The 27,148-nt window shown below is 38.3% G+C and overlaps 1 protein-coding gene across 2 annotated transcripts; it reads left to right on the forward strand.

The window, feature by feature from the left end:
* Positions 1–3,362: 3,362 nt before the first annotated feature.
* On the forward strand, positions 3,363–22,454 carry top3b (DNA topoisomerase III beta). 2 transcript variants are annotated; one of them, XM_044111864.1, is made up of 17 exons: positions 3,363–3,673; positions 5,250–5,381; positions 6,545–6,726; positions 6,899–7,095; positions 7,390–7,546; positions 7,849–7,962; positions 8,193–8,283; positions 9,692–9,846; positions 10,033–10,138; positions 10,868–11,014; positions 12,413–12,586; positions 13,375–13,503; positions 14,029–14,178; positions 15,079–15,179; positions 18,958–19,159; positions 20,421–20,608; positions 22,091–22,454. In XM_044111864.1, exons 1-17 carry the CDS (start codon positions 3,604–3,606, stop codon positions 22,370–22,372), a joined length of 2,577 nt encoding a protein of 858 aa, XP_043967799.1. In that variant the 5' UTR covers positions 3,363–3,603; the 3' UTR covers positions 22,373–22,454. The 2 variants fall into 2 exon arrangements, with proteins under 2 accessions (XP_043967799.1, XP_043967800.1); XM_044111865.1 differs by lacking the exon at positions 10,868–11,014 and having other exon boundaries at positions 3,376–3,673.
* Positions 22,455–27,148: the final 4,694 nt, after the last annotated feature.

Genomic DNA, 27,148 nt, shown 5'->3' on the forward strand with positions numbered 1-27,148 from the left:
CGGGAAGGTTAGTCATCTGGTTGTAGTAGTCTTTCAAGGTATAGGTGCACAATGTTTCTCCAACACACTGGTTGCTCAGTGGCATGGCCATACACTGGTGGAGGATCAGCAGGCACAGCAGGAAGATACGCAGCTGTTGCATACACACAACAACCAAGACTGTATGACTATATGAATTCCAAAGGAAGAAAAAAGTAACCACATCAAATTTCAACATGTGACAATTGAGTTAGGCTCCAGCACCCCTGTAGCACCAACAAAATGGCTTATTGACAAGTAACAAACCACGCCAGTATTTGATCTATGGCAAAAGATCTGTAAATATTGATCATGTCAGTGTTATTTCAAACTCATTTATAAACTGTATGTAATGCTGCCAAGTTCCATGCTCTAATCAACTGACTGGCAGAGAGGGCCAATCAGGCTATGGAGGATGCCTCTTACCCAGAGGCAATGGCTCCAACTCCTCATCTGGAAATGACAACCAAAATACTTTCACTTACACAGCAGTCTAAAAAAGGAGTTCAAAAACATTTCCATGTTTTCCTAGAACATTTTGCTCAGAATTTCTGAAAAAAAAAAAAAAAGCGGAAAAAACCCTCCATGTTACAGAACGCATTAAATTGCGAAGATTTGCTGTGGGGTTGCTATTTCCACATGTCTTAAGTACAATTTGTCTTAAAAGACAGAACATTTGAATTCATGTACATGAATTTACTTATCTATTAAGTTTTATTGGATAATAATGTGAAGTCATTATAATTACAATCCTAAAACAAATTTCTTACTTGAAAGTTTTCCATGATGTAAGCCGACTTCTGCTTTTTTCAGATCTTCATCAGTTGTTGGCTTTGTCCTTATGCCTGGCACCAGCTTGGAACCTGTGCCTGGAGCTTCCTCTATTTATATGCCATGATCTTCTCATTATTGCTCCAAATCTGATCAGATTGGTCAAAGTATTGATGACAACGAGTAGGCTGGACTTTACGTGTTCCAAAACTTAGGACAATATGTGAGGACATATTAGTCACCATTGTTGTTCTTTTTCTGTTATTAGCATTTAGCCTTGATGGTGTACTTTTATGCTAATAAAAAGTTATGGCAGCATATGCTGATGAGGCCATGCAACTGAGTGGAGTCCCCTTCATTCAACAGTATTTTGACCTCCTATCAAATGTTCATGTGTGAGTCAACAGATTTTCAGTTCTATATAGCTTCAATTTAATTTATAACGGACATGTACACATTCACACATAAATATACACACAAACACTACAGTCATGCCCAAAAATGGGATAGGAAACATTGCTTTTGAGGGTTTAGCTGATGTTTGTGTACAAGTTTGAATGGTGTCCTGCTGAATAGTGTTATTTTGAAAGTTTGAAAGTGGTTGCGCAGTGGAGCAGTTGGTAGGGAATCCTGGCTTGTCGTTTTGTATGGAGTTTACATCTTTGCCTTTTGCATGAGTTCTTTCTTGATACTGTAGCTTTATCCCATAGTCCAAGCTAATGATATTTGGTTAATTGGTTATCCTTAATTATCCTTAGGTGTGAGGGTTTATAGTTGCCTGACCTCCATGTGTTCCCCTGTGGTGGAGCAACCTGTACTGGGAATACAACACCGATTGCCCAATAACCATATGTGACAGGTAACGCAGCCTGACTGATGGTATTCTGATCCTAATAGTGGTTGAATTTGACCATAAGGTGATGGTCTTTGTTTCTCAATCTCGTTTTGGATAATTGATCATAGTCTTTCAGTGAGGTGATGATATAGGTCCCAAATGTTTCTGCTCTGAGCCTTGAGTCCATTTTCACCTTTGCCTTGTGTCACTGTGCAGAACACCACAATTAGTGATAGGTGGTACAAAGTAACACTTACTCTGTTATGTTTATTTGAGGAAATGCTTGCATTATGATTTTTTTATATTTACTTGAGTACATTTTTTTAAAGCAATGCTACTCTTATCGGAGAGTAGCATAACATTTGGTGAGGATTGGCTAATTTGCCCAATCCTCACCAAAATGTTGGGAAACATACTGATGATCAACCAACTGGCACTTGTTTTGTTATAAGAAGCCGAGTTTGGTATGATCATTTACACATGGAAAAACCGTGATTCAGCCCTCTGTCCATGAAGAGAAACAAACACACATGAACTGTGAAAGCAAAGTTGGGTTAAATGACCCTGAAAGGTAAAACTAAAGTGAAATAGAAAATAATTGATAAAACAGAAACACACAAAAATTTAAATTTCAACCCAAAGATCATTGTCATTTGTTTTTTCATTTCTCCTAAGAGTTTTTGCAGCACTAGTGGCTTGTATTTTTTCAACAGTAGGCAGACAGGAAAGAGGGGGAAGACATATGACAAGGGTCGTTGAACCCGCAATGTTCGCATCAAGGAACAGGGCCTCCAAATGTCGGGCATGCTAACCCCGTGCGCCACCAAAGCACGCCCCGACCATTGTCATTGTTGTCCAACTGGGTGACCCTTTCAAGAAACAGCAAAACACAACAATAACAATAAGTAAACTGACAAATAACATTTAGGCTTTGGTCGTACATGTACCCACTCCCACAGACTTACACAGATGTGGGCTGCGTACAAGATGTTTTGACACAAACATCAAATCTTTTTTCTCCATAATTTTGTTAATAGTAAAGAGGGTTAGATAATAAAAATATCCAAAAACTATTCTTATCTTTTTTTTACTTAGAGGAAAATTTCAAGGTACGCATAGTGCCACAGTAGTAGTAGCTGCAGGCACCCCTGTGTGGGCTCATCTGCAGAAACTGGACAAGTAAAGAGGAAGGCTATAGCAGTGGAAAAAAACACAAGAAAGAATTCCGTGGTTAATGACTTATGTGTCGAAACAACGTTACAAATCTCCATTTCACGTTTCTCTGTGGATGTCCGCAAATGTTGGCTTTCATATGACACTTTCGACTTCCTCTACCTGTCTGTTTATATGTAACACATGGCACTGAAAGTAAATGCAAGATGGAAACAGATGACAATGAAGCAAAATTTGCCAGGAGTACAAATAAATGTAGAAGTTTTAATAAAAACGATTTTCTATAAATATTTTAGAAAATGAAACAAAATCTATTAGAAATAAATTAATTAGACTTTGTTTTAAATACTAGGTTATTTAATGGTATTTAAAAGTATATGTATGTGTGCATGTATGCATGTATGCATGTGCATATACATATATGTGTTTGTGTGTGTGCGTGGGTGTGAATTTGCACAATGCACACCATTAAGGTGCATATTATTAAATTCGCTCTGTGTATCATTGATGAGCACACTTCAGTCCGGTAGGTGGCGGTAAAAGCACCTTAAGTTGGTTGCCATCCGCCAATAAAATACAAAGGAAGAAGGAAGTAAACGCAAATAAACAAGCTTTGCCTTTAGCAAGTGACTTCTATGCTGTATGACTGTACTTTATGAAAGGTTTAAATGATTTCTAGGCTGTGAGGTGTTCTTTCTTTACTGCCCCTGGCTAAGTAGTTTCGCCGAGTGCCTATTTCTTCCACAGTTATTTAACGGCCTCGACAGAATTTTGTTAGAGGAGCGGCTATTTTCTCATCATTCAGAATGAGAACTGTTCTGATGGTGGCAGAGAAACCTTCTTTGGCCCAGTCGATCGCCAAAATTCTCTCCAAAGGTAAATCGGAATTAATTCTTTATGTTTACACAGTCATATTTATTATTTTACAATATTAATAAAAAGTTTATATTTTGCACTTAGTAAAAAAAATAATTAGGTAAGTAATCAGGCTGATATTTTCAAACCTTTCTTTTTGTTATTTATGATGATTTTCTGTTTACAGTTGATGAAAACATAACACTAAGAATAAAATATTACATCATTAAACATATTTTTAAAACAAAAATGTGGACTCAATGAAAAAGATGTTTAATACCTGCTAGAAGGTTTTCATTTTCAAAAGGTATACTTTTAACCCGAGAAGCCTAATCGGAATGCTTATTCAAATTTATTGATTATGACTGGATATGCGGTTAAATAAATTTAACGTGATTTGCTGTATGCTTAAATGGTAAGCTGAACTGAAGAAAATATTAATTGTAACTAAACTAACTTCAAACATCTGTGGTCTGGAGGTCCATATATGCAAGTTTGGAATATAGTTCTATGGAATAATTTGTAAAAAAAAAAAAAAAAAAACTATACTTTTAATCGAAATATTTAGTATTAGCTAGGGTGCCATTTTTAAAGATATACAAATAAAAACCTAGCGGCAATAAACAATAATTTGGCTTATTTAGCCTTCTTCGCGAAGAAGCAAAATGGATTTATATTTTCACCATACTATTTCATTTATAAATATCAGTTAGCAAGCTAAATTATTAGTTTACCATCTAAGCATTTAGTTTTCAAGTTAAAGAGCTAGTTCCAGATTAAGCTAGCTAAATATTTATAATTTTTTAGCTTGAAACTCAATGAATGAAAGGCATGGTGAAAATATTTGAAAAATGAACCGTAAGGTTTTTCTCTTATGACAGGCTAAATAGCTCAAACTATTAATGTTAATTTTTGATTGTGTAACACTAACAGTTACAAACGGCACCCCATAGTGTTATACAATAAGTTCACAATTTCTAAATGGACTGTCATCAAATACGTTGGCTTGTGATTATGACAAATTCTATTTTAAAGAAAAGTTGGAGGGAAATCAGGTCCATCACTCCCTTTCTGATGACGTGTACTGAGAGACAAAGATATGTGTGTGTGATCAGTGTAATTTCCCCATAATAGTAGCGTTATATACCTGTTATATAGAACATTTACACACTTATTTTATTTAGTTTCAACATTCAGTCAGTCAGCATCCCATATCTTGGCATGGTACACATATCTCTTGTCTCCAGTCAGGTGATCCCTCAGGTTTTCTGTTGGATTTAATTTTGGACTCTCTGTGATGCTGAAAAATGAAATCCCTGCTCAGTTTTCTTGCAGTCAGCTGGAGGATTTGGGTCCGAATCGACTAGTATCTAGTAGAACCTTTCTTAATTTTGTCCGTCTAAAGTGTTGCAGTAACATTGTTTTGGAGTTTACTTCATGAGAAGTTGACCAGTGAGAACAACACAGAGCTGCTCACCAGTTGTACCAACCCTGTGTGGCAGATGGCAATTATTATTGAAAAACAAATGTCAACTGGATGAATCTGCTGCTGGAATAATCAGTCTGTCTCTGCTGTTGTGTTGTTCTTCTCTTTAAGGAAGCTGTACCAGTCGGAAAGGGCTCAATGGAGCATGCTCAGTGCATGAATACAACGGCAATTTTCAAAGCCAAACCGTCCGCTTTAAGATGACTTCTGTGTGTGGCCATGTGATGAGTCTGGACTTTATTGGTGGGTGTTCTCATATTGCTCTTTCTTCATCTTAGTCTTGATAGTATTTTGTTGCTTGAAGACCATAAATGTTATCTTCTTTAAAAAAAAGGACAAAAAATGTAAGTGGAATCATTTGACCTCTTTACTGAATATAAGTGCTCAGGCTACATCTCACAGTAAGGGAAGCAGACAATTAAAGGTTTATGATTTTGTTTCAGAATATTTATTTGAATAGAAAATTCTGTTTATTTTTTCTTTTGATTGTGTTTATTTTTTGTACTGAGTAAATTATGCTTTCCCCTGTTTTTTAAGTAACTCCTTTTGTAATCCAGTCACTTTGTTGATTCAGCAATTCTTCAGTCTTGACAGGGAGAAGATGGGAATTTACAGCATAATCTAGGTGAAGCAGATTATGTTCTAAAAAAAGAGCTTTCTTTTTTTATTAAATTATTTAAATTTATATTATGAATATTGGAGTTAAACTTGTAACTATGCAGTTTGTGATGCCTGCAGTTCATCTGCATTTTATTTTCCCTGCAAACTGACCTCTTGCAATGTAATTCAGAAATAGTGGAGAAATATATCTGTAGAGCTGCACAAAATATTACTCTGCAGTCATCTTTTCAACATCAATATATGAAATCTTACAATGCAAAGGACTGCTTTGATACACATTTTTTACATATTTTACGTGTAATTCATTTATTCTGTGCATATTAACAATATGTATTTTGCTAGTTGGATGAACCCTAACTGCCCTCTCTGCCCACAACTGATAAAAAGAGTCAGAAAGATGTTAGTTAAATGCCATTGATATTACTGTTACAATATTATTGCAATTATGTATCTCGGTGTCATGCCACCCGAGTTTAATTCTTCTTGTGAATTTCTTTGTGAATGGAGGAAGAAATAAGTTAATACTTCTTTCTCCTCCTTTTCATTAATTTTTTACATTTGTTATGTGAAATATTCATATTCATAGGGAAAATAAAGTAAAACAAAATGTAATGTTTACAAGCTTGTAAGTTCTTTATGTTTTTAGGTTAAACCCCAACTCCTTATGGTCCCTAAAATGTTTGTACAATTTATTTTTAAAATAAGTATTTTAATTTTTTTGCAAGAAAAAAAAGTCTAGTGGAATCAGTATCATATTATTTTACTGCATATTTTTCTCTTTCTAGGAAAATACAACAACTGGGACAAAGTAGATCCTGCAGAGCTGTTCAGCAAAGCGCCAACAGAAAAGAAGGAGGCCAATCCTAAACTCAGCATGGTGAAGTTTCTCCAGGTTGAAGCCAGAGGCTGTGACTATGTGGTTTTATGGCTGGACTGTGATAAAGAAGGCGAGAACATCTGTTTTGAGGTAGCTCTGACCTCATGTATGTCAAGTCTCCACAGGACATAAATGTTTTAATTTAGGTTGAAAACAAATTCACTAATATATTTGACATAGACTGAGCTGACAAGTATGTAGAAGTATGTTAATTAGAATGTTGAACCTTGTGTCACTATTAAAGGAAACCTTTCACCTGCAGGTTCTAGATGCCATCCAACCAGTGATGAATAAAGGCATTGTCAGGGAACAGAGTGTGTTCCGGGCCAAATTCAGTTCCATAACCGACACAGACATCTGGAACGCCATGAACCGCCTCGGAGAACCCAACAGGAACGAAGCGCTGTCGGTGGATGCTCGTCAGGAGTTGGACCTGCGAATCGGCTGCGCCTTCACACGGTATGCTTCCACCCCCAGCCTCAGACAGCTAGCTTCTTCCGCCAGTTTGGCTGCTTTCAATGAACTTTTAAAGTTCTGATCATATTTAGAAATTATACAATTATTTTCTAATTATATGTGTTCTACAAAAGTACAGTCAAACTGACATTGTGACATTTCTGATAGTATTTCAGTATCATGTATTTTCCAGGCATATAGTGCCTTAATTAAACAGATCAGACAGGATCTGATCTTCAAGATCAGATCCTGTCTGATCTGTGTTTAACCTGTTTTTTTTGTTGTTGTTTTTTTCAGATTCCAGACAAAGTACTTCCAGGGCAAATATGGGAATTTAGACTCTTCCCTGATCTCTTTTGGACCTTGTCAAACCCCAACACTTGGTTTTTGTGTGGAGCGCCATGATAAGATTCAGTCCTTCAAACCTGAAACATACTGGGTTCTCCAGGCAAAGGTACAGAGAATCCCTTTTTGAGTTAAAGTTCTTGTCATGTAGATCAGTCATTACTTCTTACTGTGGGTTCTACATATTTAATGGTTCATGTTTAGTACTTTGCAAGCAGCTGTCTTGTGTTTTATGTGAGTAAGGAACAGATCTGCGGACAGTGACACTTTTTGTTTTCCCAGACTTCTTTGCAGTCAGATCTCTTATTGCACGCTGTTTGCAGTGCTGCAACTCTTTACTTGGTGTAGCTCTGTGCTGAACTATTGCCTTATTCTGAGCCAAGGATGCTGAATCTGTTGTTTGTCGGTCAGGTGTTCAAAGGGAAGGACACGCCTCTGACTCTGGACTGGAACAGGGTCAGGGTCTTTGACAGGGAGGTGGGGCAGATGTTTGTCAATCTGGCCAAGATTTCCAAAGAGGCCAAGGTAAGATTCAGAACATAACCATGCTGAGGACATTGGTGTTTGGCTCATTCCTGACAGTTATCAGGAGGTATTATTATATTTCAGCTTTGTGTGGAGTAACAATACATGTGATAGACAAAACGTTTTCAAGCTGATTAGCTGAAAATCATCTGATGTGACTAGTAGGACAGAAGTGCCTGTTTGATTTTGACTGGTAGTATTATTAATCTTTTTGTTGTTTCTGGATGCAGGTGGAGTCAGTGAGTAAAAAAGAAAAGGTCAAACAGAGGCCTCAGGCCTTGAATACTGTGGAGATGCTGAGAGTGGCCAGCTCTGCTTTAGGTAAGTGATGTTTACCTGAACGGTCAGTAATCATAATACATAATAAACGCTTTTGCTTTGACGTCAAGCCGTAGGCAAGAGTCAGGGGGTCGTGACCCCACCAATCTAGGAAAAATCTAGAATTGCCCCACTCCAAATAAATCATTAAAAGAAACTTTCTATTTAAACAATAACAACGAGAAAAGAAAAAAAAAATTAAGTAAAAATAAGGATGTCTTTTAGTTCCTTCCCTCTATTGTTAACAATGGTTTACAGATGGCTGCTCCAATATGTGATATATCCAATATTTATCACATTTACGCCAAGGACAATTGAATGTCATTGGCGTAAATGTGATAAGAGATGTCTGAAAAGAACTGAAAAGTGTATTATAAGCCTGGCGGTCAACCAGGTTTATAATGCGCTGGGGGAAATTCTGAATACTTAAGCACAACTATAGAGTTCAGAAGCCCCTAACATTTTAATACAGACCTTACAACATTTGTTTACAGAGAATGACAATGCAGCGGTTTCAGCAGAGATAAAATATTTTAAATTAACATTTAAATGAAACATCTAAAGGAGCTGGGTAGTTTACTATATAAAAGTACAAAGAACAATCTTCATAGTTTGATTGTTTTGTTACCATAACTACAATCTATGAGTTTAATCTTTGTGTTTGGGCTCTGTTTGTTCACAAATACATCTCAACAAATAACTAATCACTAATTGCTTTTAAGGTTGGCCAATTAAACTGGGTGCCTCCTCCCAGATTTCACTAAATCTATATTGAAACGCTGTTAGGGCCTGCATGGAGCTAGGAGCCTCATTTAATACTTAGCAACAGCATTGCCATCTCAGCTGGATGTGAGATATATGAGGCACAAGTAGGAACCAGGCTTTTTCATTTTGTAACTGAGTTTATGATGAGCACCACAGAACCGTTCCCCTCTTCCTCTTCTGCACACTGAGATCTGCCTGACAGGAGTGGAAACAGTGAAACAAAGAAGCATGCAGTCTGGGGTTATTGTTGTTAAAAAAAAACTATTTAAAACTAAAACAAGCAATGCCTCACTTGATAGAAAGGTACGGGTTGTTGGGGGGATTGTCTCTTTACTTAATACACTGGATATTTAATGTTTTCTCTAAATTTTCTGACTACAATTTTCCACCAATATTTAATCTTTACATTTGGTCCAATAAAATTCCAGAATATCTAAAGCCCTCTTTCAGCGAAAAGTTAAACTTTTTCTTTGTGAATTTGCTAGATGTACAAAGTAGTGGTCCGCATGTCCCTGAAAACTTTCTAACTTTAGTTGTTTTGATATTTATTTCTCACTATGACATTAAAGAAACTTTAAAGTGGTGTTCTCAGTTTTGTGGACAAGCAGGTTTAGTTGGGAACAGATGTACTGATGGGATGTTGCAGGTATGGGTCCCCAGCATACCATGCAGATTGCAGAGCGCCTCTATACGCAGGGCTACATCAGCTACCCACGTACTGAGACCACCCTCTACCATGAGAACTTTGACCTGAAGGGAACCTTGAAGCAGCAGATCAACAACACCATCTGGGCAGAAGAGGTAGGACCACTAATATTGGCTTGTATTAGTCAGCCAATATAGTAGGCTGACTAATACAAGATTAGTCAGCCTACTATATTCAAGGATGAGTGCAGACATAATTACATGCTTTGTGTTGCGTTTGGACATGGCAATCGGAATATATTTAGATGATTTTATTCAGAGTTTAAATATTCTTTTCAACAGGTAAAAGCGCTTCTTTCAACCGGCATAAACCGGCCCAGAAAGGGAAATGATGCAGGAGACCATCCACCCATTACGCCCATGCGTTCTGCATCAGAGGGGGAACTGGGTGAGTCACTTAAACCTCAATTTAAAACATAAAGATAAAAAGTCCATTGACAGGAAAGGATAGACTCTGTACAATGGTTGAAAGGAAAAGAAAGCCAAATAATAAAAAATAAAAATAAAAACAATTAATAAAAAAATATAAATAAATTAAGAGGACCATGGCCTGACAGAAGAGTACGGAATAGGATTTGGGGCGCTTAAAGAGAGAGAAATGCTGACTTTTTTTCCTCAGAACTCTGATTCTATTTGAATGTATGTCAAAATCCAAATAAATAACCAAAACATTCCCAGGTCTATTTCAATTATGTTGTTCTTGTATGAAAATAATCACATAACAGCTTCTTCTGTGTTATGAGACTTGTAAACCTGCATTTTATTCACAAGAAAAGTCCATCCTACATTTGTTTGGTAGAATTGAGTCTTGTTGCCTGTGCAAAAAACAATTCAGACATTTCTGATTCGGAGAAGAGAAGAGAGAGGTAGCCCTAATCCTCTTCTGTAGACATGAAGCAGGAAAATGGAGAAATAAAATCAGATATTAAAAGGAAATATTATAGATGAAAAACACTCAACCTAAACATTTAAGAAACCATAAACCTTTCTTTTAATGTCAACTATTTATAAATTGGGTCTACAGTAATAATAGTTAAAAATAAAATTATAAAATTATGTCTTGCATTTTTAATAAAAAGAGCTTCTTCAGAGCTTCTTCCTCTCCTCTGTCCTGCAGGGAGTGATGGCTGGCGCCTGTATGAGTACATCACACGACATTTCATTGCTACTGTCAGTCAGGACTGCAAGTACCTACAAACCACTATAGACTTCAAAATTGGCACCGAGGCCTTCTCATGTAGCGGGAAAACTCTCATCTCACCAGGTAAAACCAGGCGTCTGAATTGCTCCAATATGGAGTTCAAAGCAATCATCTTTAAACACTTGGATTTTTAATCCCTTAAACAAACTTGTCTCGTCTTTGTGGGAAGAAATCTGGTTCAAGCTAAAGTCTGATGTTTTTGCCTGTAACACATTGTACCATGGTAAACCTTTGGTCTGCATGGAATTGCTCCTCATCTTGTCTTTTAATTTCCCCATTCTTCTTCATCAGAGATGAAAAAAGCAATGATGGTAAAATTTGTTGTCTAAAGTTTACCTGATGATAGGCCAAAGCTAAAAATATTAAATCTGCTCCCTTGGGTCCTTTGATTGTATTTAATTACTGTGAATGCTGTATGCATTTTGTGTATTAAATGCCAGCAAAAAGCCTCTGACAGTGTCCGCCCCTCATGCAGCTGTAACTCACACATTCAGAAGCGATACTCTATTTATCAGCCTTGTGAGGACAGTGGCTCTTTTACAACCATATGGCTGTTAATCTACCCTATGCTACTTTTACTGATAATGTTGCTTCTATTTGTACTCCTACTACTGCTGTTCCAACAGCAGGACAACAGGACAGGACAACGTACTACTCAAAGAGAATTTTCAATACTCTTTGGGTAATATGTTTTTGGTAGTCAACATTCTAGTGCTAGCCTAGGTGCTACCATTTTAGATAGTTTTAGCCATTTAGCTAATTTTACCTTATAAGCTGATGTGACCTTACAGTTTAGCTTTGTCAGCTACAATTTTTAGTAGTACTTTGGGTGGGATTTTTGCATTGTTCAAATGTTTTTACTCCTCTACAACAGTTTTCTTAAAGGCACTTTGCAGGATTATGCTTTGTTCTGCTCCTTCTGCCCATTTCTTACATTTGACCAAGTCTCCTGCAATTGACTTCAAATACTTTTGCAATTTTCACCAAAAACATTCAGCGTCCAGCATTCACACTGCATTTTCACAGGAAATGCAATTTTTTCTTGTTACTTTAGGCTTGTTAAACCATTTTTATGATGTCTGATGAAAGAACTGCACATTTTTCTGCATTGTTAAAGATAGTCTTTAGCAATGCTAACTGCTCTTTGTTGTACAGTTACAGAGAGTGTGGTTAGTTATGGACTTCTAATCAATCAAGTGACGCTACCCTTATATTGCAGTGCAGTGCCTATACAATAGGAGTTGCACTGGAGAAAATGATTACATTTGAGAAATAGGATCAGAAGAATGTGGTCATGAAGTTTCATTGCGTCAGAAACTCTGTCCACATTTTCTGTTCACTTTTAGGAATGCTGCTGTCTTTAGTTTATGCAATTACAAAATAACCTTGTTTCAATAACGTATCCAGTGAAGACATGCTGAAACAACTAATGTTCTTCCTCTGGTTGGAATGTGTCCACAGGTTACACCACAGTGATTCCCTGGCAGGGCATTCCTCTGGAGGAAGCGTTGCCCGCCTGCGAATGTGGAGACACTTTTACAGTGGAGGAGATCAAGCTGGTGGAGCAGCAGACGAGCCCTCCTCACTATCTGACCGAGGCAGAACTCATCACACTCATGGAGAAACATGGCATTGGTAAAAGCTTTGGCTGCAGGACTCTCCCCTCTGACACTGAATCCTTTTAGTGTCTACAGTCAAACAGCGTTTTGACTGTAGACTCTAAAAGGCACTAGAGGCACTAAACCTGTTGTTAGTTTGACTACAGTAAATTGTGAAGCACCCACTTTGTGGCAAACTGCTTTTAGAGCCTGTAATGCTTGGGTTGTGTTTAAGGGAATAGAGGAGGCGGCAAACTCGTCAGGACGATCAAAAACTCACAACCACACTGGTCCTGGGAATTCCACAGTGTTTTCCTTTAATAACACTCTCTTCACCAACCTTACAAAGCCCGGTTGAACGGCTGCTATATTATCAGACATGAAAATGAGCAGAGTCCAAACAACCCATAACGTTACTGAAAGTTAGGGAGCTAACATGTCCGTCTCAGTTCATGTGTCGATCTCTACAGCACGTTTCTCCCACGATCTCTACAGAGAAGCAGTGGCGCATACTTGTGACATCATTAGTGATACTAGACTATCTTAAAGAGACACTACACTAAACTGAAGTGGAACAGCGTTGTCGTATTTAGCAACTTTCAGGTCAAGCATTTTAAAGATCAGTGATTAGTCAGAAAGCTGCAATCAGTTTGCCGCTAATTTTCAGAAAATGTTATTGGTAGTATTTTTAGAATTCTCACAACTAGATTCCACAATATGTGTTCTGTGTAAATTGTTACCCACTAAATTATATAAAAAAAAAAAAATCAACATTTTTGAAAGCGTAATGTAATAATAATTAGATAAGTATCCTTGGCCTTTCAGGTACTGATGCCAGCATCCCCGTCCACATCAACAACATCTGTCAAAGGAACTATGTGACAGTAGAGAATGGACGCAGACTAAAACCCACCAACCTGGGCATTGTCTTGGTACATGGCTACTACAAAATAGGTACATTTCTTTCATTCCTCTTACTCTCTCAGATGAAAAGGTTTGGTTTCTGCACATTTGTGGCAACTGATGCAGATGTCTTGTCTTGATCTGAAGGTTTGTAAAATCCATTTTGTGAGTTTAAGGCAGCCACTCTTTCTTTGAAAAGGCTTGCTTTATTTTGCAAAGTTTAATAAATTAATAAAAACAGATTTGAACCAAAGTCTGTTTTTGAGTGACTAAATTGACATAGTTCTTTTTGGTATTAAATGTAAAAAGTAAAAGGTTTAGCTATTAAAAAACATAGAAAGCACGATTTATTGAACCTAAGGTTTTTTTTTTTGTTGTCATCATTTTGTTCTAATTAAAAATAAAGTGTCCATTTGCATCCTGTGTTGGCGAAATAAATTTATATTATTCTTGAATCATGGTTAGGAGACACAAAATCAGTGCTGAGGCCGTTAATGGTCCAGGCTACACTTTGAACAGCCCTGTTTTAAGTAGTTGACATTAGAAAAAGCATATTTTGTCTGTCTGGGTGTGCAGATGCGGAGCTGGTTCTCCCTACCATCCGCAGCGCTGTGGAGAAGCAGCTGAACCTCATCGCTCAGGGAAAAGCTAACTACCAGCAGGTGCTGCAGCACACACTGGAGATCTTCAAGAGGAAGTTTCACTACTTTGTTGATTCCATCACCAGTAAGTTTACCAAACTACCTGCAACTATCTCCGTATGCAGCAGTACATGGACAGTTGAGATGCAATGGCAACAATCACTGTATTGGAGACACTTATGTATTTTAAATCAGATTGAATGTTTCTTGTTTGAAGTCAGTTAGGAATCATTTCTATTTGCTAAATTAAATTACAGAACATTGAGTTTGCATTTATTTTCTCAATACTGCCGTTTAAATTGAATGACTTGTGTCAGGTGTTCTGGCTTTCCTTCCTCAAGCTTCTCACAGTACTTTTCTGGAGTTCAGGCCCATTCCTCCTGACAGAGCTGGTGGAACCAGGTCCGGTTTGTCGCTCTGTCACAAACCTTTTCAGCTCTGCTCACAATGTGGGCCTGAGATCTGAGCTTCTTGATGGACACTCCAGAACATTGACATGGTTGTTTTTAAGACACTTTGACGATATGAAAAGAGTCATTGTCCATTAAGAAGAGCCATTTACAACCATCTAGGGTGTGTGATAAAATATGTGCTATAAAATTTATGAAAAGATATATATGTACACATGTGATATTGTGTATTTTAAAAACACTCAGAGTTGGGTTGTACAGTCTGATGGCTACAGGCAGGAATGACTTCCTGTGGCACCAGCAGTGCACCAATCTTTCCTGCAGTAAAACAGTCCCACAGTTGGGACGGTGTTCTCAAAGTTGAGCTTATCCCTTTTCCCCCAAATCTAACAGTGGTCTTTATGACTAAACAGTTCAGGTTTTTGTTTCATCACAGAATTGGGCATTTTCCCCCAAAATTAAGGTACTTTTCCTTGAGTGCACTTGCAATGTTAGGCTGTAGAAAATGAATGGAAGTCAATGTAAAGTCTCCACAATATATAAAAACATGACTGGGTGTATGTGTGTGTGTGTAGGTATGGATGAACTTATGGAGGTCTCCTTCTCCCCCATCGCTGCCACTGGGAAGCCCCTCTCCCGCTGTGGCAAGTGCCACCGCTTCATGAAGTACATCCAGGTGAGTGGATCTAGTCAAAGTGTCTATGCTCTGTGTGACTCTGTGTTTTCCTGCGATGGGCTGGGAACTGTCCAGTGTGTTCCCCCTCTCACCGAACTACTGCTCGAGATGGCTCACCAGAGACCCTGCAAGGATAAGCCATTATGGCAGATATATGGAAATGGTAAAGTATTGCAGACCTGGCAATAGTTTTCAGATTTAGGCAAGTTTAGCATGAACTGTTGTGGCATTTTAGAAATGAACATCAAGACATTTGCTCCTCTCTGACTAGTTTCTAGATTGATAGTTTGATCCTCCAAACTGTAAATGTGATTCCGTCCATCACACAGTTACGTATTATATTAACAACAACATGAGGCCATTTTTGTTTCAGCCATCAGTGAAATAACACTCTGTGGAGTTGAGCGACCCCTTCAGATTGAGAAAACATGAACACCTTTAAACTTTTATCTGACCCCTTGTTTTTTTGGTTATGTTGGTTGTTAAGGTAGGAGTAACAGTTGATCCTTATTAGAAAACCTCTGATGGTCTCTAAATCATTGTTGTTGGCACTGAGTGAAATTATTGTTGTTACTCATATTTCTGATGTCATCATGTGGTGTTCTCTTTTCTGCTTTTACAAAGCCGTGTTTACGTAATGAATTTTCTATGTACAGTTTTATTTCTGTAACTAAAGTTGATTGCAAACCTGCTTGCAATCATGAGATTTACTGTAAACCTGTTGCGCTCTGGTGCCCTCTTGAGGCCATTGTGCCTTCCACCCCTGTATGTGAATAGGGAATAATTTTAATTTGCATTTAGCACTTTGCAAATTTGGAATGTAAAAAAGTAGAACTGAGCCTGAAAGCCATTTGTGTCTCCACAACATTCTCGGTGTGAAATAATTTTGAGATGTGCGATACATAAAGTGTTTATAGAAGCCAGCAGCTACACTCAGACCTGCAAGGATTTACTGTGTTTTCTTGAGAAACAGGAAGAAACCTCCAGCAGAACCACACCTTGGCTCTGTGTGAACACCCACTTCTTGACATAATGAGAATAACTGCAACAAGACAAACTCAAAGTTATAATGCATGGAACTGTGTTGTCACTGCAAAATCTGTCAGCAATATTTACATGGACAGTTTGGAATGTTATTTTGTTGGCAGTTGTATTTCAAGTGGTGCGAGTTCTTCGCATGCCAATGCATCATTGAATCAGTTGGACGGAATCTCAGCAAGCATTGGAAACATTGTTATGAGAATAATATCTTCTTCATTTCACATAATGATGGAACAGTTCAAATGAACTGCAGGTATTTTCTCCAGATGAGGTCATAAAGCACAAGTTGTGTTTTTGTTTAACTCCTGACTGAAAGCCCGTAGAGATATTCGTTTATACAGCTTGTGCTTTTTAATGCTCAACATACTGATTGTGACAAAGTGGTTCAGAATATGTTCACCACTTGTCCCTTATTATTATTTGATACATTTATTTTTGTAATGGGTTGTAATGCTTAAATTTAAACATTAGTTTGCAACTTTGCTTCATTGACTATCCCGGGTTTGTTTGTGTTGGCATTGTGTTGCAGTTTCCATCTATTTATATGCTTAGTTTAAAGCTACCACTTCTGAATTATTGGTTGAACTTGTTTATTTTGTTTCAAGGTATATTCTAGTGATGTTACGTGATGAGCCGAGGCTTCGAGGCGTGTGTCGAGTAATGGAGGGGGCGTTTCCGTAAAGCGCATATCGAGGCTTGCTTCATTTAGGGGAGGAGCCGAAAACGATGACGTCCGAAGCCTCGCTGCCCGGCTGTACCACGTGACTGCTTTGGGAAATGGCTTAGATTTTGTCGCGCGGTTTGACAGCTTTATAAACCCCACAGGCTCCATTCAAAATGTGGGTTGTTGTAGGCGAGTTGTGGTCAGTTGAGAGAGTGGATAGAGTTTTGATAGTTTGGATAGCAGAGTTTGGATAATGGTTATTTAGTTTGAGACAGTTAGTTTGGTGTTTGGAGAGTTTAGGAGAGAGATAGATAGATAGGAGATTTAGGAGCACAAAGACAGGATAGGAGTAGGATGGAGCCAGCGAGAAGTAAGGTGAACTGAACATTTGCAGATGCATTAGGTTTGTTTATGAGGAACTGTATTTTTCACTGTTTCTTATTTTCTGTAAAGGTGAGGTGTTTATTGTGCACCAAGGAGTTGGGGTACAATAATAACACCTCATCCATGCTAAGACACTACCGTGCCTTGCATGAGAATAGGGAGGAAACTGGAGCTTCACCCAGCCAAGGTATTTCATTACTATACTATACTATAATCATCGGCCACTGTACCCCAATCTGTACAAACTTGCACTTATTTATTTATGCACCCCGGCATTATCTGTGCCATGTGAGCGTGTCTTTTCAAAGGCTGGAGAAGTAGTGTCAAAAAAGAGAAATCCTTTGAAACCTAAAACTGTGGAGAAATTGTTGTTTCTTAATAAAAATGAATGAAATCATCCAAGTTACACAAGCATTAGCCTATTCACTACCACCTCCCTCGTTCCACAAGCACTTTCACTGTCCTCTGCCTGATTAAGCTCGTGCCATTTTTCTAGAGTCACAGAAAAACATTATTACACAACATGCCATATCACATGACACTATTTTGGGAATAATTACACACAGAGAATACATTCAAACAATATTTTATTGTTCAAACAATATTTTATTGTACACCTTTTGTGAAGTCATTCCCAAGACCCATAATAGACAAAAATTCAATGCATCACATGTGTTAAGATACAGCGGGCTGTGATTATACACCTGGCCAGTAGGTGGTGTCGTGTGCACATGAAGCCTCAAGAAATGAACCCTTTCTCGAACCAATTGGCTCAAGTGGTACAATGCCTCATGAGGCTTCATCTCACCATCACTAGTATATTCTTGGTATTTGTGTTTCTTTTTACTTACCATTCTCCCTTGTAGCTTTGCAGCAGGTCAGGAGTGTGGGAGCGGCCGGCCCAGTGTTTCCTGTTAAGTGGCTGAATGATGTCACTGATTACCTTGCTGGGATCTACCAATTAGAGGGTTTTCTAATACTATTGCTTTGTTTGTTTTTCTTTAAAGTAACTTTTGAGTTATCTTGTTTTACAGGGTTTATTTTGTACACTATTTCATTATGTTGAGTTTGTAAATTAGAATAATAATATTCTTGTTTCTGTTTAGACTTTGTCTTTGTTTCATTTTTACCTGTTTAATTGTGGCTTGGTCCACTTACGTGCAGCTGTGTTGCCAATTGGCGTTAAAAAACAGTGTTTGTGGAAGCTCAAAAAGGGCAGACGGATGTCAGAGAATAAAAATAAAATAAAATTCCTCAGAAAATGCTGGATCTGGTGATTTATGCGGTTTGTTCCGTTCACTTTGAGGACCCTTGACCACACTATCTTACACTGATACATAACCCCAAACTGAGAAACCACATGATGCTACTAAACATCAAAAGTTTCTGTATTAGAAACTTTGTATGAATGCAGAATGTAAAATCAAATGTGCTATTGATTTTCTGTACCTGGTCAGGGTTTAATTTGACATTGGATTTAACATCAGTTGTAAAAGATACCTGGTCAGATGTAACTGGTCCCAGTTACACCTGGCAACTGTTGACCAGATTTACTGTAACACTCCATTGTTATAGTCCCTTAAGAGAACAGGATATTATTTCCACCATAGTTTTGTGGAAGTGATGATACTAACCTGAGTGTGTACTGGAGGTATGAGCAGAGTGACTGAGCTGTTCCTGTTCCTGCAGGCCAAGCCTAGCCGGCTCCACTGCTCCCACTGTGACGAGACCTACAGCCTCCCGCAGAATGGAGCCATCAAGCTGTACAAGGAGCTCCGCTGCCCACTGGATGACTTTGAGCTGGTGCTGTGGACGTCTGGGGCCCGGGGCAAGAGCTACCCACTGTGTCCCTACTGTTTCAGCCACCCCCCTTTCAGGGACATGAAGAAAGGTACACCTGTTGACTCCCATTCTTCACTTTTCTGTTGTTCGTTTCCAGAAGTGCCATGTTTTTATTGTAATATAATAAGTTACATAAGAATCTCTGGTCTCTGATGAACCTTTAGAATTTGATCTGAAAAGCTGGCTTCCCTTTTGTCTGTGATTATTGTCTGCAAGTTTGCACCAGAATCAGGACTAAGTGAGGGAATAAAGACAAAACCAGGGGCCTCATGTATAAAGCACGCTTACGCACAAAAAATTTGCAGCACCATATTTTACGCACAAGTAGCATGTATAAAGCTGAATGTGGCATGAAAGTTTTCACAAATGTACGCAAACGTTTGACCAGCCGTGAAAATATGCAGCAGCCATGCACATTTTCTTTGTGGACAATAACAAACTACACAGCGTCAAAACTCACATAAAGGCACTGAAATCTGACTCCATTCAGTTATTTAGACCAAGAAGCATCAAATCCAACGTTTTTTCATAATTTTAATGTTTTATTGTTTGAACATAAACAATGAAACTGAGCCGCATTTCTCCCCAGACAACAACTAACACGGACACAAAGTAAAGAAAATTAAAATAAAAGGACGTGAAAACCTCACCAGAATGTACATATTAAATTCCCTCAGTCTCGACGCTCATTGGTCTGTGCGCCGAAGCGCATCCTTCTGTGGGATAATTTCATTCTCACTAAAAAAAATCAAACGGGGTTGGATCAGCAGATTAACTCCAAACAGGTTTGATTATTTTTAAGGTGTCCAAGGTGTGTATATAACCACAAGTATATAAGTAGCTGCGCGAAGGAGAGCCGCTTAATTGAGGAGCGCTTTGGCTCTGATGGAGAACATAGTTAGGGAGCGTTTGTACAGAGATCATATTGATCTGCTGGGAATTGTTGGTGATGGTTTATTAGCATTTATATTAATCCAGACTGATCATCCTGGAGTTCAGAGCAGAACTTAAAGAAGGAGCCGTGTGGTACCGGTACCGGTCCAGCTGCAGCCATCCTTCAGTTGAGCCATGCCCTCTTTGTGAATGCACCTTTATGGACAGAAAGCATCTCTATTCTGTAAATGTACAACTTATGCACATGATTTCTCTATTTAGAAACTACGCATTCTTTTATACATTAGCTCCTGGACTTTATAATCTGGTACTGTGAGTGTTTGATAGGACTTTAGGCTATGCTGGGTGATAATGTGATGACTGGTTTTCTTCCCACCAGTCCTGAATTACGTGACCTTCATGTGTGTTTACACCAGGTATGGGCTGTAATGAATGCACCCATCCAACCTGTCAACACTCCCTCAACGCTCTGGGCATCGGCCAGTGTGTGGAGTGTGACAGTGGCATCTTGGTGCTAGATCCTACATCCGGACCAAAATGGAGAATGGCTTGCAACAAGTGCAATGTAGTGGTGCACTTCTTTGAGCATGCACACAAAATCCAGGTAAGAGAGCCTTGTCTGGTGATTCAGCCTCCATATTGGACTCATGTTTACAGTTGCTAAATGATCTGCTCATGTTGTTGACTACATTTATTGGTAGAGCTGCTAACGATGCATATAGATGGAAAATACATTCTGAAGCAGCAGGACTTCATTCTGAACATTCCTGAAAAAAATCCTAACTTTAATTTTCAGTTGAGAAACAAATCCCACTTGAAGACACATCCATTATTAACAAATACCTGTGGTCTAATTTTTTATATTTCTGTGGCATGCTTCATTTTGCCTACGGAAGAGCACTCCTTGAAAGATTTTGCTAAGTTGAAGCAGACACACACACATGCATGCGCACACACACAGGCACACACACGTGGTTCAGAGTGCAGGGTTTCTACTGAGTTCTGGTCATTAAACTGGGAGGAGCATGAAGGAAGACAGAATCTCTCTGATGAACCATTTCTGTGTTGATTTGGCTACATCTTTGAGATCTTTACCTAGCAGTGACCTATTTCTAGTTGTCTGTCACAATACACAATATCTTTGATTTAAAATGTCCTGGTAGGAGAAACAGGCCCACAGCATCACAAATTTTCCACTGTAGCTTGAAGTGTTTGCTGCTGAAAATCAAGCACAGAGTCCAGGTTCAAATCTAGAAAACTCCACATGCTTCCATCTGGAGGACAGAAAAGATTTTGTGCAGCGTATTCCTTCCAAACATCTGCATGGCTTTTAGATTGTGTCTGATGGCTGTAATGGAGCTTAGGGTTGGGTGACCCCTAACTGCTGTAATCTTTACAGATTTTGTGTTTTGTTTTTTTTAACCTCCTGCACCATTTGCCTCAGCATGTTTGGTAGCCATATAAACATGAGTCCTCAGTCAGGCTAGTCATCCAGTCATTGATTATGTGATGAAAAGTTCATAAAAGTTCATCAAAATATGATTTATCTTTTTATCAATTTTAAAAAGATACAATATAAATGAAGTAGGAAGTTTTCAAAAAGCTTTAGTTTATTTGAATGAGACTATGAATAAGTTCTTAACGTGGGATTTTTTTCACAGTGTAAATATACTCAAGTTACATTTTTTCAAAATGATTCACTCAAAGATCATCCTTTGGATCTAATTTTCCCCGGGTTTTCTTCGTGAGACTTTTTCCAATAAGTATATTATTTGGTCCTAAATCACGATAAACATGGCAGCAGTTCAAATGTATGGTTCATTTGTCGTATTGTTGGAAGTTGAATTTGAATTGAAACAAACATAATTGGATATTAAGAAAGTCGGGACATCACGCAATATTGGGGAGAAGCAGGGGGATGGTACATGATTTCTGCAGGTATAAACTGTGGAACCAGTACTTACACCTGCAGATCAGACCTGTTTGGTTAATGTTCTCAGCTACATGGTTGGATTAAACCAAACACTACAGTCAGGCTGTGTGTGAGCTTGCCCTCAGGTTTCCTGGCCTCTCACTCTTCTCTCAGGTGGCGCAGGAGAGCTGTGATGCTTGTGACGCCTCACTTGTTGCTGTGGACTTCAACAAGACCCGCACTCCACTTCCTGACAGCGAGACCCAACACACCGGCTGTGTTTTCTGTGATCCCGTTTTCCAGGACGTGGTGGAGCTTAAACATGCCACTATGAGGCACTCCATGCACCGAGGTGGGGGGGCGAGGCGAGGAGGCCGAGGACGGGGCAGGGGACGCCGTGGCAACCCTAAAAAACCCAAAGATAAAATGGCAGCTCTGGCAGCATACTTTGTGTAACAACCATAGAATACCAAAGCACATGGCCATACGAAGTCCTGCTTCTGGAGTTTAAAGATCCAATAAAACAAAGTTTACCATCCATGTTTGTTTGTCTTTGTGAGAGTTGTTTGACTTTAACTAAATGTTTTCTAGAAAAATTTTAATTTTTTTCTAGGTTTGCTCTTATTTAGACAACAGGTGAAGTGATTTATTAAAACCTGAAGGTGTGTGGGTGGTCTTGTCTTTGTGTTGGCCCGGTGATGGACAGGTAAAGTGGAGACAAACTGCTTTAGAGAATGTGGATCTTATTTTCACACCAGTCTGTGCTAGCTGAGAACCGTTCACTAGCAGTGTTCTGGTGGACCACTAGATCACAGGTGTCAAACTCCAGTCCTGAAGGTCCGGTGTCCTGCAATGTTTAGATGTGCCTCTGCTGCACCACACCTGAATAGAATAATTAGGTCATTAAGGCTCTGGAGAACTGATCTACACAATAAGGAGGTAATTAAGTCATTTCATTCCAGTGTTTTGTACCTGTGGCACATCTAAAAACTGCAGGACAGCGGCCCTTGAGGACTGGAGTTTGACATCCCTGCTCTAGATGGACCCATCATGCCTCTCAGATGACTCATGTCGTTAGTGGGGGATTTTTTCTCCACTTCTCAAATGCAAAACATAGGACTTTTTTCCCCCCCACCAACCAGATTCACAGCACACCATACAGTTTGATGGGTTTAGACAATAATAATGGAATTCAGCTGACACAACAATTTGTTTCTAATTGTTTATTGACGCAAATGAAAATTTTTATATTCTGTGAAAGGTTGCTGAGCAGTTAAATTGACTCTTTTCTGAAAATAGTCATTGTATGAAAATGTTGTAGAATTTGACCAAACAAGGGGGACTCAAGTGTTCAAGCTTCAAGCACGGCCCCCACTTTGAAAAACACGGATCTATTCTATGGTCATGACATATTTCTGAATTTTCCTGAGATTTTTCAAGATGGGCTGAGGTAAAGTGCATCATAATTATTATCCAGAATATTCTCTTTTCTTATTGTCCAGTTAGACTGTTATCAAAACCCCATTTTATGTCCAGTCTTACAGGGAAGATAAAATATGTTTATTCCAATTATCAACAGTAACACCATTCCTACATAGAATGTGTTTTTTGTTCAATAACGTTTTTAATGTACACTAGCTTTTGATCTTGGTTCTTGGAGTTCAGACACAAAGGGAAGAAAAAGTAGCCAATTTCCCAAAAATGTCCCTTCAGTGGAAAAAATTCTTTAAGTTGAAGCTGCTGAGTGTCACCACTGCTAATGCACTGCACCAATCTGACTTTATGATAGAAGCAACTTGACTTTTTCTCAAAATGCATTATACGAACAGAGACACAAATGCCTGGTCACATAAACCCAAAACTCAAAAACATTATTAAAAAGCTCAGGACACTGTCATAAAGCTGCTAAAGACATTAACATAATGTTTGATTGTCACCCACATTTCTTTAATTGTTTTGTCATTTCACAATTTTGTAGTGAAATAATATTTTTGTAATTTCTTAATAAATTTCAGCCAATCAGAATTCATGCTGTGTAGAGTGTAATATATAAGGACTGCATAAGACAAACGTTTGATCTTATAGGATTTATGCTCCAGTTACTGTAGCAAAGACTGGGGAGAGGGAATGAAGTGATTCAGTGTGTGCTCCAGGAATCGGAACTATTCCACTTTCTTTAGAGCCAGTACGTTCTCTACTAATTTTAGCATTCAGTTGTTGTTCCATTTAGTTTTGATGGCACTTTGAGGCACTAAAGATTTAGATATTAAATAGAACTTTTCCAAATTGTGTAATTGGAGTGGAGGAAGTCTAGTCTACTGATAGAGGAGAAGATATTTCTTGTGACCCAGAAATACTTGTCAAGTCGTCGCTGTCCTGCAGTGTCGCATAATAAATTATAAAAAAGCAAATGTTTTTTACTTGTACCTCTTGGATGCTTCCTGACCTGCAGTTTATAGGACATTGCTGGTCTTAATCTTGCTAACTGTAAACAATAGATAGATAGATAGATAGATAGATAGATAGATAGATAGATAGATAGATAGATAGATAGATAGATAGATAGATAGATAGATAGATAGATAGATAGATAGATAGATAGATAGATAGATAGATAGATAGATAGATAGATAGATAGATAGATAGATAGATAGATAGATAGATAGATAGATAGATAGATAGATAGATAGATAGATAGATAGATAGATAGATAGATAGATAGATAGATAGATAGATAGATAGATAGATAGATAGATAGATAGATAGATAGATAGATAGATAGATAGATAGATAGATAGATAGATAGATAGATAGATAGATAGATAGATAGATAGATAGATAGATAGATAGATAGATAGATAGATAGATAGATAGATAGATAGATAGATAGATAGATAGATAGATAGATAGATAGATAGATAGATAGATAGATAGATAGATAGATAGATAGATATTATGTCATGTTTTTCTGCATTTCCTCTCTCAGTGTGACCTTCAGTCCACAGGTCCACCATTAACTGAAGGAATCAACTCGACACAAACTTGATATGAGCCCATATCATATTTGTGTGCTGCACTGTGTGAATGTCTCACATAGGCTCCACTATGTTGCTATGGTGACTCATTTTCCTCCCAGAGGCTGAATCCATTTGGAATGATGCTTAGTTTGCAAGCTGCAATCCAGAGCTGCCTGAGGATCAGAGTATTTTATGCTATTGATCCTTTGCAGACAGGTGTGTCTGAGTGTGTGTGAGAGGGGATTTCAGTGGTTTTATTGTGCAAGTGGTTGTGATGTATCTCATGGATGACAGTGGTTAAAAGACTGAACTGCTTGTTACTCGTAATCTGTCAGTATGATAGAACCCATTGCAGCCTCAGTGAAAGTATATTTTAGTCACCAACTGCTAAAATGCACCTTGTATGCTCCATCCTTCAGTTGATACACGTGAAGGTGCCCTTGGAGTTATCATGACAAATTTCCTTACATTCCCTGTAGGGGTCAGATCACTGGAGGGAGTTAGAGGTGTTCTTTTTTTATACAACATGGGCAGTTGTCCTGGAAGTTGTTAGAAATACCACCGTTTAAAAAAGAAGAGAGATTTTAATAAAAATAGAGGACTGCTGTCTTCAAGCAGCAGTCCTCCATGCTGCTGGAGGACAAATTCACAACTTCTCTGACCAATCAGCTAATTGTTCCTCCTTTCAAATTTTCTGAGGCTTATAAATCAGGTAAATGTTAGCAGCCATTATCATACATATCCCTGGTGGAATAGGGAGGGGTGATGGTGCCTCTCTCCAGCAATCAACGGGTGATAAGTGGGGTACACCCTGGATGGGACGCCAGTCCATCTCAGGGCAACACAGACAGGACAAACAACCATGCACACAGACACACACATACACACACACACACACACACACTCACACCTAAGGAGAATTTAGAGAAACCAATTAATCTAGCAGTCATATTTTTGTGAGAGAACCCATACATGCACAGGGAGAACATGCAGTCTGGGAATCTAACCCAAGACCTTCTTGCTGGAAGGCAAACAGTGCTACCAACTGTGCAGTTTACAAATGTTAGGAATTGGGTAAAACATAAAACCTCAACTGCACATCTGTAAAATTCTCTCTCTCTCTCGCTCTTTCCCTCTCTCTCTCCACACCACTCATAGTGGCATACAGTGTTTTTAAATATTTGAATTTTTGACAGCTTTTGTCTGCAAATCAACCTCTGTTTTATTTGCTATTTTAGTTTAACTGATCTTTTTCTGATATATCATTTTTTTCTTACTAATAAAATGTGTTCATTTTATAGTTTATATTGTTTATAAACTATAAATATAATATATTGTTTATATAAACAATATACTATAATTAAATTATTAATTATAGGGCTGCACAGTGGCACAGTTGGTAGAGCTGTTGCCTTGCAGCAAGAAGGTCCTGGGTTTGATTCCCGGCCTGGGGTATTTCTGCATGGAGTTTGCATGTTCTCCCTGTGCATGGTGGGTTCTCTCTGGCTTCTCCGACTTCCTCCCACAGTCCAAAAACATGACTGTCAGGTTAATTGGTCTCTCTAAATTCTCCCTAGGTGTGAGTGTGTGTGTGAATGGTTGTGTGTCTTGTATGTCACTGTATTGCCCTGTGACAGACTGGCGACCTGTCCAGGGTGACCCCGCCTCTCGCCCAGAACGTTAGCTGGGGATAGGCACCAGCAACCCTCCCGTCCCAATCCCATTAGGGACAGAAAATGGATGGATGGATTATTAATTATAACAATAAGTCACACCCTACAAAAAATAATCTTGAGAATAAAATAAAGTAGCTTATTATGCTTGCTGAAAATTGTCAGAGGATTTTTTTTTTGTCAAAAAGTTTTAACAGAACAACTTGTGATTAAAGTATCTCCTGAGTCCTGAGTGTTAGTTGGGTTTAATTTTTTTCTTCAGTAAAAGCACCTAACTCAGCTATCAATATTATCGGTAGATATAAATGTTAATTAAAGAAGAAGCATGATGCTAATAAAATATGTCTGTCTTTTGGGGACTTTAATCATTTGTTTAGTGATTTGTTATAAGTTTTACTTTACAGATAATCATTTGTATTTATTATATACCTGAAAAAAAGTTGTTTGAGCAAAGCTAGCTTTTCTTTCAGTAAAATATTATTCATTGAAAAAATTTAATATTTTTTCTGAAAATATTGACCACTTCAGTTTATTGACAATAT

This window comes from Gambusia affinis, linkage group LG03 (genome assembly GCF_019740435.1).
Source record: "Gambusia affinis linkage group LG03, SWU_Gaff_1.0, whole genome shotgun sequence".
Lineage (NCBI taxonomy): Eukaryota > Metazoa > Chordata > Actinopteri > Cyprinodontiformes > Poeciliidae > Gambusia > Gambusia affinis.

Coding starts and splice junctions, on each gene's coding strand:
- top3b (XM_044111864.1), top strand. CDS start 3,604: ATGAGAACTGTTCTGATGGTGGCAGAGAAACCTTCTTTGGCCCAGTCG. Junction 7,963..8,192: donor AGATTTCCAAAGAGGCCAAG/GTAAGATTCAGA, acceptor TTCTGGATGCAG/GTGGAGTCAGTGAGTAAAAA. Junction 8,284..9,691: donor AGTGGCCAGCTCTGCTTTAG/GTAAGTGATGTT, acceptor GGGATGTTGCAG/GTATGGGTCCCCAGCATACC.